The sequence below is a fragment of the Phyllopteryx taeniolatus genome, chromosome 5 (genome assembly GCF_024500385.1).
Source record: "Phyllopteryx taeniolatus isolate TA_2022b chromosome 5, UOR_Ptae_1.2, whole genome shotgun sequence".
NCBI classification, from domain to species: Eukaryota; Metazoa; Chordata; class Actinopteri; order Syngnathiformes; family Syngnathidae; genus Phyllopteryx; species Phyllopteryx taeniolatus.
In genome coordinates this window covers 23,966,128-23,977,639 of record NC_084506.1, presented here as the reverse complement: position 1 = coordinate 23,977,639, position 11,512 = coordinate 23,966,128, and the positions used below count along the sequence as shown (strand labels likewise).

The window sequence follows — 11,512 nt, the reverse complement described above, 5'->3', positions numbered from 1 at the left end:
CTCGCTCACCCACTTCTCCAAAAACAGAGCCAAAGCGTGTCCGCTTCAAGCTGTTTATTCGTCACTCCCAGTTGAAGTTGACCCTAAAACTGACACGTAAAACAACTAGTTTATTGTATTTTTTTAAATTATTTTTAATTATTAAAAGTTTACATTTTATCAGATTTAGACACGCTATCAAATTATGATATAAAAATGGTTTAATTATTACATTTAGAAATAGATTTCTTACATCATTAATGATGACAAAGTAACGACATTGCTTGATTTCAATGTACAAAAAAAAAACAAAAAAAAACTGAATCACAAATAATAAAGTGTCTTTATTAAAAGTAATGCAATGTATTGTCACACCTAAATCCAGCCATATTAAAACAAATTAAACCAGGTTTGGGGAACCTAAGAAAAGAACAACATATCATATCATGAAATATAATATCACACGTGTTAAACTACATCTTTTTCACGAATGACTTAATACAGACTGAGAAAAAGAGATGGCCAAACAATGCATTACACGGGCAGAATTAAAAGATATATGAGTGTAAAAAAAAAAAAAAAAAAGAAAAAGCAGCGAACACTACCCTCCAATGGCGGGACACTTACAGAATTCTATGATATACAGTACTATTGTAAAAAGTGAGAAAAATATTCTAATCTATGCGATTAAATGATAACTGTGTTGTGTGTGTATATATAATCTTTTGTAGTGCAAACATTGAGTACAGCAAAGTCAGCATAAAATTAGGTAAAATCAAACAATATATTTTTTGGAATTATTTATATGATTATAAACCAATAAATCCATAGAAAACATAGCCTGTTAATGCATCTAATATGTATCTATCCACTGACTACAACAATTCATTTTTTTTTTTTTTATTAGGATAAATGACTTAAATAGACATTTTCAATTGATTAAGGCTCAGCAAAGCCTGGAAAAAAGTACAGTACTTCATTGGCACATTAAATGTGAAAATTAGACAAAATAAGAAATTAAGCCGTTTTGTTCATGGCCCTTCATATTGAAGGTCATTATTTATTCATAAAAGCAAAGCTCATCAGGAATATTACATAGAAACATGCCGGGTTATGTTATAATAACTGAAAAAAAGCATGTTCGTGAAAAGAATGTGTTCCCTTCACGTGAATTTCCTGTTTCCCCTGGTGCCGGATACTTTGAAATCTATCTAAAATACCAAAATTGAAAATTGTCTTCATTTTTAATAACACTGAGACAATGATAGCATTTTTTGTTACCAATCCCGCTTTTAAAATGAACTGAATAACAGTTGAGCAAACATTTTTTTTTTTTACTGACTCCTGATTTCCATCAATGTTTTGTATATATGTAATAATATGCGGCAATCAGACATTTATGTGGGTTCACCGTCTCATTACGGCCCACTGAGGAGAACCCGTAACAATAATGTGGCCGTGACAAAAATGAGTTTGACACCCTCCATCCATCCATCCATTTTCTGAGCCGCTTCTCCTCACTAGGGTCGCGGGCGTGCTGGAGCCTATCCCAGCTGTCATCGGGCAGGAGGCGGGGTACACCCTGAACTGGTTGCCAGCCAATCGCAGGGCACATCGAAACAAACAACCATTCGCACTCACAGTCATGCCTAGGGGCAATTTAGAGTCTCCAATTAATGCATGTTTTTGGGATGTGGGAGCAAACCGGAGTGCCCGGAGAAAACCCACGCAGGCACGGGGAGAACATGCAAACTCCACACAGGCGGGGACGGGGATTGAACCCCGCACCTCAGAACTGTGAGGCTGACGCTCTAACCAGTCGGCCACCGTGCCGCCGAGTTTGACACCCATGATGTGCAAAAGTATTTCCAATAATAAGGTCAGCTCAATGAATGCCTTTGATATCAGAATGTTGTAATAACATTATAATTAAGAGTTGTGTTGCTTGGTAAACACAGTCGAACCTCCAAAGTGGAACACGCTCCGAGTCGAAAGAAACTTGGAATTTAACCAGAACTTTTCAGAAAAATGTATGCCCCAAAAACCAAATGACGTAAGACTTCAGGTCAGCGAGCATCGAAAGCAGGGGAGTCCACAGTTGGATGAGCAAACAGTCACATTATCAAGTCCTGCAATATTTCTTGCATTTATTCAGCTGTTTTAGGCGAAGATTGGTTACTTCAAATGTATTTATTCACTTTTGTATTCATTTAGATCCTTAAAATATATAATAATTGTGCATTTTTTGTTTAAATAACTGGTTCGTTATCATTAAACTATTTACAAATAATACAACAATTTACACAAGTATGAACAAGAGTCCTGCAATATTGGTTTCTCCACAGGTTGTGATCCAGTTTGAAGGTTCTGCTGTCACATGACCTTGCAAAGATGAACAGCTTTCCCACAATGCACCACATCTACTTGCAACCATTACAGAATGTCCAGTGAATGTGACATGTTCTTTGTTTTGTTTTGTTTACTTGTTGCATCAAGGTCGATGCGGGTGTCCCGCCTCGTCGGCCAGGTTGAGGATGTATCCAGCCATGTCGTTCTCCGTGGGGAAGTCGGACATCACCCACGAGTCGTTGGCAGTAGTCACTTGCAGGCGGCACATGGGGCAGTTGCGGCTCCTGCGGGGCCACGTTAAACACACACTACATAATAGCGTTTTGTGGCGGCAGCGACGTTAGCGCGCGCCAGTTTACCATTTGTCGATGCACTTCTGGCAGAAGCTGTGAGTGCACGGCAGGATGAGGTCGGCCTTCCCGTCCATACAGATGCAGCACTCCTCGTCGTCCGTCAGCTCCTTCACTCTGCGGGACGGGAGTGACGGTCGCTTATTATTCCGACAGTATCACAACACAACTGTGACGAATACCACCAACAATAGGTCACCATAAAATGTAATTATGCTAATGTCACCATAGAAAGAAAAAGGCTGAAATTATGTTCTTTATTAAACTTTTTCCAACTTATAATTATACTTTTTTTTTTTTTTTTTAAATGAATGTATAATTAAAAAAAACATGAAACAACAACTGAATAATATTTAGTGTGCATTAAAAATACAAACGTATTATAGCATTTGAAAAAATACAAAAACTACTCGTAAACTACTTTTTACAAATAAAACAAAATCTATGGCGGGAACAGGATTTGTTTGCTCCACATGTGCAATGGCAATGCATCTTGAGGTACAGTTTTATTCGCTGTTCCTGCTTTGCAGGTCTTGGCCTCTGAGAGGCAGTATGGTGCACAGAATGAGATACACACTTGCAGTAACAAAGAAAGTAGAAGAAGTCCCGATCTAATATTTTAACTGAACTCATTTTACACAGAGTTTGAAGAATATATGCCCGAGAGTATTGTTATATTGCCTTTTTGTATGTTTATACAGTGCTAATTTTCATTAGCTCGTCAATGGTGTTTCCCATTTCTAGCGATTTTTCAGAAGAAAAAAACAAAGACACGAAGTCTGATGTATTTGAATATTCATCCATCAATTTTCTACTGCTTATCTGAGGTCGGGTCGCGGGGGCAGTGCCTTTAGCAGGGACGCCCAGCCTTCCCTCTCCCCAGCCACTTCATCCAGCTCTTCCGGGGGGATCCCGAGGCGTTCCCAGGCCAGCCGAAAGACGTAGTCTCTCCAGCGTGTCCTGGGTCATCCTCTGGGTCTCCTCCCGGTGGGACGTGCCCGGAACGCCTCACCGGGGAGGCGTCCGGGAGGCATCTGAATCAGATGCCCCAGCCACCTCATTAGCTTAGCTCCTTCTTTACCACAACGGATCGATACAAAGTCCGCATCACTGCAGACGCTGCACCGATCCGCCTGTCGATCTCCCGTTCCATTCTTCCCTCACTTGTGAACAAGACCCCAAGATACTTGAACTCCTCCACTTGGGGCAGGATCTCATCCCCGACCTGGGTAGGGCACGCCACCCTTTTCCGACCGAGGACCAGGGTCTCAGATTTGGAGGTGCTGATTCTCATCCCAGCAGCTTCACACTCGGCTGCGAACTGCTCCAGTGAGAGTTGGAGTCACGGCTTGATGAAGCCAACAGCACCACATCATCTGTAAAACGCAGAGATGCAATACTGAGGCCACCAAACCGGACCCCTTCTACGCCTGGGCTGCGCCTTGAAATTCTGTCCATAAAAGTTATGAACAGAATCGGTGACAAAGGGCAGCCATGGCGGAGTCCAACCCTCACCGGGTACGTGCCCGACTTACTGCCGGATATGCAGACCAAACTCTGACTCCGGTCGTACAGGGACCGAACAGCCCAGCCCATATCAGTGGGTTCGGTGCCCCATACTACCGAAGCACCCCCCACAGGACTCCCCGAGGGACACGGTCGAACGCCTTCTCCAAGTCCACAAAACACATGTAGACTGGTTGGCCGAACTCCCATCCACCCTCGAGGACCCTGCCGAGGGTGTAGAGCTGGTCCAGTGTTCCACGGCCTGGCCGAAAATCACACTGCTCCTCCTGGATCTGAGATTCGACTTCCCGACGGACCCTCCTCTCTAGCACCTTACCAGGGAGGCTGAGGAGTGTGACCCCGCTGTAGTTGGAACACACCTTCCGGTCCCACCACTCTAGTCTGCCAATCCAGAGGCACTGTCCCCGATGTTGCAGAGGCATGTCAACCAGGACAGCCCCACAACATCCAGAGCCTTTAGGAACTCCGGGCGAATCTCATCCACCCCCGGGGCCTTGCCACCGAGGAACTTTTTAACCACCTCGGTGACCTCAACCCCAGCAATAGGACAACCTGTCTCAGAGACCCCAGACTCTGCTTCCTCATGGGAAGGCGTGTCGGTGGAATTGAGGAGGTCTTCGAAGTATTCTCCCCACCGACTCACAACGCCCGAGTCGAGGTCAGCAGCGCCCCATACACAGTGTTGATGGTGCACTGCTTCCCCCTCCTGAGATGCTGGATTGTGGACCAGAATTTCCTCGAAGCCGTCCGGAAGTATTTCTCCATGGCCTCAACGAACTCCTCCCATACCCGGGTTTTTGCTTCAGCGACCACCAAAGCTGCATTCCGCTTGGCCAGCCGGTACCCATCAGCTGTCTCAGGAGTACCACAGGGCAAAAAGGCCCGAAAGGACTCCATCAGCTTGACGGCATCCCTCACCGTTGGTGTCCACCAACTGGTTCGGGGATTGCCGCGACGACAGGCACGGACCACCTTACGACCACAGCTCCGGTCGGCCGCCTCAGTCCAATAACTCGCCTTCGAGCCCCACCTCCAGCCCTGGCTCCAGAGGGGGGCCTCGGTGACCCGCGCCCGGGCAAGGGAAACCCGAGTCCATTGTTTGTCGTCATCATAAGGGGTCTTTGAATATTCAATAGGTGTAATTCTTTTGTGTGTGTTTAGTTTTAGTGTGAATTTCAACTGGAGTGTCAATAAACGACTTTCAGCAAGCAACATTCACTCTTACATCTTGTTACAATGTTAGCACCGAGGCAACCTGTCGTGATCACGTGAGCTTTGCAAGCCGTCCTGGCGCTGCTGGATATAAGTGCTGGAATGGACTGCTTGTATATGAGTGGTACATATCAGAGCTTTTAGATCCAGTCTGATCTGATCCGATTCTCGTTTTTTTTTTTTTTTTTTTTTTTTTTTTGCTAACATGGGACCGATTTCCAATCTCAAAGATCAGATTGGGACACCCCTATATATAAATGCTAAATAATATTTAAAAAAATAAAAAAATGTAAATTATGTAAAATGCATTTTAAATTAAAATAAAAAAGCCAACTAAAAAGAAATATCCATTTGTATAGGATTGCTTTTCAACTTGTTGTAGTCAACAGCTTCTTCTGAGCTTTTGGTACCGAAAGTCTTGCTCAAGATTGTTGAGCATTGTCATACTGACCTGCCCATCCACATGCTGGCCTGACAGGCATCAGGGGCAAGAGGCGGCACGTAAGCGGTCTCGGTGGCCGTGGCGGCGCCGCCCTCTGCGGCCAGCACGTCGGCGGCCTGGCTGGTCATGTCGCGGTAAAGCTGGATGAACTGGTACAGGTTCATGATGCGTGACGCCTCCACCGTCCCATTGTCCTTGTTGATCTGGTGGGGAAGCGGAGTGAGTCACAGAATGACTTGACACTCAACCATAGATAACCATAGAACAGCAAATGGAATTGACTGCGACGAAAGAATGTGCTCCATGAGGGGTTGGACAAATTTTGTAAGCAGACTGTAAGCACACGATGAATAAAAAGTGTGGTTGATTAAAGTTTTTAATAATGGCCACAGTTTGACTGGAACAGATTATTGTTATCTTCCATTATTTCCTCCAGGTAACTACTGTGTCCTGCATTGCTGGACGTCTCACCTTGGTGCAAACGATCCTGACAGCCACCTTCCACAAGGCGCTGGCATCCGAACCTGGCAGGACCTCAAATAGCAGGTGCTTGTGTTGCCCTGCAGCTAGTTTAGCAGTCCTGTTGAGCAAAATGGAAGTCCTATAATAATCTGACAATATTGGCAAGTAATGCTGCTTCATAAGTGACATATGGAAATTTGACTTGTGAATTGCTTCTGAAAAGGGGCATTCAAAAAGTAATAAACCCAAATTAATTTAACCTACTACTAATTTAAATGTTTTTCAGATTTTTTGTTTGTTTGTAGTTTAAATACTTGTTTTAAGGTTTATTTTAAAAAAAAAATTGTTTTCTTTAGGCTTGCCCTCTTCCTGTAAGCCATTTTGGAAAAGGTGTCACTGTTGAATTCCTGTGGTTCCACCACTAACATTTTCAAAAGGTTCCAAAATGTGTATGGGGAAGCTGCAATATATATAACTTATATAGTGCTTTATCTACACCAGTCAAAAAGTGCGTGTTCAGGATTAAAGGGGAAGAACAAGACCTCAGTTTGAGGGACCTCCGTGACAAACAAAGGAGCGGCTGACCATCTTCAGCGGTTAATCCTGGAAATAGTTCTCAGGTCGAGGCACTGATCAGAGAATATTTTAAGAGGCACCACTGATGACATCACCAACGTGTGCCAACATTGATGACATAACCGTAACCCCATACACATTTTGTCAACCTTTTGAAATGTTTAGCAGTGGAAATTCAATCACAGCTCTCTGCTTTTGACGGTCATTCGAAAATGGCTGAAAGGAAGAGGACAGGCTTAAACAAAACTTCGTTTTTTTTTTTTTTTTTTTTTTTCCTCAAATAAACCTTCAAACTACAAAAAAAAAACAAATTCAACTACACGGGGGAACACGATTTTTGTTGAGTTAGGTGTGACAGCTGTTTTTAACGAATTTTTGGGTGTGGAATCCAAAACTGATCTCAGTTTTTCAGTATCACGTCAAGCTTTTGAACTATAGGATCCCCGTTTTCTTAAAAAATACGAAAAATGTATGTACTCCTCTGGGGAGTGTCAAACGGACTCAAAGTCTGGACAACACCCGTCCATATAGCTGGGACAGGGAGAAAGTTAGAGTAAGCATGTCATGAACAGTATTTTATTTAAGTAATTTTAATTGCAATAAAGTAATTTAATGACAGTAAGTTAGCATCCATTATTTCTGTCAGTTGTAACGTTGATTTGACCTAAACTTATGTCAGTGGCCAATCCTTGAATGCCCCCTACAGGTCAATGGTGTTTTAACTTTTGTCTAAAATGCTAGAGAATAATTTGAGCTGGGACGGCTCCAGCACGCCTGAAACCCTTGTGAGGATAAGCTGTACAGAAAATGGATGGATACAGTATACAAGTATATAGAATAAATGAACAAGTCATGTAAATAGACACATTGCTCCATCTTGTGATCGGATCAGTGATCGTTTTTTTAAACTTGCTGATCGGCCCCAAAAATCCTGATCGTGTAAAGTCTAGTTATTAGTAAGTTAAATTAAAACTGGACTCATTACTTTTTGACTGCCCCAGGTATATATGGAAATGGTTGTTTGTCTAGAGTGCCTCCCCACCAATCGAGTCTAAAATTAAATAACCAAGTAAACCTTAAGTTATGTAACTATTTCTGAATATCTGAAATATTTACCCACATCTGCCAAGTGGGTAGCATGTTTGCCTCACAGTAATGAGGTTTGAGGTTCAGGGCTCAAATTTCTTCTATAGTCTTTCTGTGTGGGGTTTGTACTACAATGGGTTTGAAGCCCCAGATATAGAAAATGGATGGATTAGGATAAAAAGTATGCAACAGTGTATGTGAGCTTACAAGTCATTGAGCTCAGCCACCCGAGCCAAAAACTCCTCGTAGGTGAGGTAGCTGCTGTCCCGCACCAGGCCGACGTGTTTGAGGAGCTTCTCAGGGAGACGCGCCGCCTGACCTGAGATCTGCTGGCCCATAGCAGAGGCGGCAGCAGGGGGCGCTAAGACAACAGCGCCACAGGCATTCACTTCTGCAGGGAACGTTAGAAAATGCAGTACAGTATGTAAATTACAGTAATCCCCCGCATATTTGATGGTTCACTATTCACGAATTCTCCTATTTACGTTCTATGTTTATGACCAGCCCATTCCCAGCTTTTAGCTGAAAAACTATTCGCTTTTGTGTGCGTTCTAAAATGTCTCCAAAGCCCGAGCTAAATAAAGTAATGCGGATGTTGGTATCAAGGATGTATGTCGAAGTGTTTCGCCGCGACGGAGACAATTTTTGTATGTCAGTAGTAGTTGGAGGTTGGGGAGCCTTCATGTACAACATGCATACTTTCCATTTTTCTACAAATCAAATCCGTAAGGCACTTCATACGAAATGAAATTGAAATGATATGAAACAATGTTTTGGAATCATAGTTTGTAGTTCATTTACGGTTTAATAAAATCTTACTACTGTAATTCGATTCGTAACTCACTTTGTACTGGTACAGTATAGACGCTCGGCTTTTGTGGCTAGTGTAAAAAAAATCGAGGAGCCTATTACAACAATAAAATAGTAAATGAACAAGATTTGTTTTAGTCAATCGTGTCGACATGCCCTCTGTCGCGCGCGTTTATGACCGAAGTCCACGGAACCAAGACAACATCAGGTACGTCATTAAATAGTTGCAACTCCGCTCGCAGCAGTAAAAACGCCCGGTTGGCACATGCAAGTTGTTAGCTCTCCATTGGCTTTTCAAAAACATTCATTTTAAGTTGGGGATGTCAACACGGTTCACACAGTAAACGAAAGGGTTACTTTTCATATCGCCACACAAGTCAAATTGTCTTCATGGAAACAAATATTAATTGTGGACTCGTGACGTTATTAAGAAAATAAGAATAGCATACCCAAATGTCAACACCGGAGGTGACTATCAAGGAGTTCACCACCGTATTGTTAATAACTCCGGTTGTTTGTGGTGATACGAATATGTCGCACTGTGATGACGTAGGGTCAAGTTTTATTTTGATAGCTGCTACCTGATTGGCTCTTTCTTCCATCGCTCGGGGTCTCATTCAATGTGGCAGAACTCAAATCGAGTTTGTACTTGAAACAATCTGAAACATTTTACGTCCGGTTCGGAAAAGCGCAAAGGAACGCAGATGTCAGTAGAACGTTTGTTGTTAGCATACTCACCACGTTTCATCATATTAACCTACTTCTATTGAGGTCGTAATCCACGTTTTCGAGTTTACTTTTGACTGGAAATCGAAGTTGTAAATAAAAAGCGCGAACGCAGCACAATCGAGTCGTCATTCGTAAACCATCTAAGTAAGGTTAAGGTACGCTCAAGATGTCAAGTTTCCAGTGTACAATGCTTTTGTTCTTTGACGCCTCAGACTGGAAAATATCCAGAGTTCATTTACCTGTTTTACTGTCCAGTTTTCTTTCTACTTTGTCTTTTATTGTACTTCTCAATAACTTATCCTGTGCTTATAACTCTTGTAAATCAATGCTGTAATTAGAATATTATTCCTCTTATATGCAGATGTACTTGCTGAAAAGTGGTTGTGAATGTTGAAATGTTGTATTGTTTATTCACTCAATAAATACAATCTTCTTCTTTTCCTTTCTGCTTGTCCCTTTAGGGGTCGCCACAGCTCGTCATCCTTTTCCATGAAAGCCTATCTCCTGCATCTTCCTCTCGAACACCAACTGCCCTCATGTCTTCCATCACGACATCCATCTTTGGTCTTCCTCCAGCTCTCTTGCCTGGCAGCTCCATCCTCATCATCCTTCGACCAATATACTCATTATTTCTCCTCTGAACGTGTCCAAACCATCGAAGACTCCTCTCTCTAACTTTGTCTCCAAAACATCGAACCTTGGCTGTCCCTCTGATGAGCTCATTTCTAATTTTATCCAACCTGGTCACTCCGAGAGCGAACCTCAACATCTTCATTTCCGCCACCTCCAGCTCTGCTTCCTGTTGTCTCTTCAGTGCCACTGTCTCTAATCCGCACATCATGGCTGGCCTCACCACTGTTTTATAAACTTTGCCCTTCATCCTAGCAGAGACTCTTCTGTCACATAACACACCTGACACCTTCCTCCACCCGTTCCAACCTGCTTGGACCCGTTTCTTCACTTCCTGACCACACTCACCATTGCTCTGGACGGTTGACCCCAAGTATTTAAAGTCCTCTACCCTTGCCATCTCTTCTCCCTGTAGCCTCACTCTTCCCCCACCACCCCTCTCATTCATGCACATATATTCTGTTTTACTTCGGCTAATCTTCATTCCTCTGCTTTCCAGTGCATGCCTCCATCTTTCTAACTGTTCCTCCACCTGGTCCCTGCTTTCACTGCAGATCACAATGTCATCTGCAAACATCATGGTCCACGGGGATTCCAGTCTAACCTCATCTGTCAGCCTATCCATCACCACTGCAAACAGGAAGGGGCTCAGGGCTGATCCCTGATGGGGTCCCACCTCCACCTTAAATTCATCTGTCACACCTACAGCACACCTCACCGCTGTTCTGCTGCCCTCGTACATGTCCTGTATTATTCTAACATACTTTTCTGCCACTCCAGACTTCGCATGCAGTACCACAGTTTCTCTCTGGGTACTGTCATAGGCTTTCTCTAGATCTACAAAGACACAATGTAGCTCCATCTGACCTTCTCTGTACTTTTCCATCAACATCCTCAAGGAAAATAATGCATCTGTGGTACTCTTTCTAGGCATGAAACCATACTGTTGCTCGCAAATACTCACTTCTGTCCTGAGTCTAGCCTCCACTACTCTTTCCCATAAGTTCATTGTGTGGCTCATCAACTTTATTCCTCTATAGTTGTCACAGCTCGGCACATCACCCTTGTTCTTAAAAATGGGAACCAGCACACTTTTCCTCCATTCCTCAGGCATCTTCTCACACACTAGAATTCTATTGAACAAGCTAGTCAAAAACTCCACAGCCACCTCTCCTAGATGCTTCCATACTTCCACAGGAATGTCATCAGGACCAACTGCCTTTCCATTTTTCATCCTCTTTAATGCCTTTCTAACTTCCCCCTTACTAATCACTGTGGTGGACCACTTCCTGGTCCACCACACTTGCCTCTTCTACTCTCCCTTCTCTCTCATTTTCCTCATTCATCAACTCCTCGAAGT

General features: G+C 43.2%; 1 protein-coding gene across 4 annotated transcripts; it reads right to left on the bottom strand.

The window, feature by feature from the left end:
• Positions 1–303: 303 nt before the first annotated feature.
• rnf141 (ring finger protein 141) lies at positions 304–9,346 on the bottom strand. 4 transcript variants are annotated; one of them, XM_061774000.1, is made up of 6 exons: positions 9,243–9,346; positions 8,191–8,344; positions 6,331–6,439; positions 5,869–6,062; positions 2,688–2,795; positions 304–2,612 (listed from the first exon to the last, which is right to left on the bottom strand). In XM_061774000.1, exons 2-6 carry the CDS (start codon positions 8,319–8,321, stop codon positions 2,471–2,473), a joined length of 684 nt encoding a protein of 227 aa, XP_061629984.1. In that variant the 5' UTR covers positions 8,322–8,344; positions 9,243–9,346; the 3' UTR covers positions 304–2,470. The 4 variants fall into 4 exon arrangements, with proteins under 4 accessions (XP_061629984.1, XP_061629983.1, XP_061629986.1 ...); XM_061773999.1 differs by having other exon boundaries at positions 8,191–8,374; positions 9,243–9,329; XM_061774002.1 differs by lacking the exon at positions 9,243–9,346 and adding an exon at positions 8,828–9,005.
• Between the last annotated feature and the right edge of the window lie 2,166 nt (positions 9,347–11,512).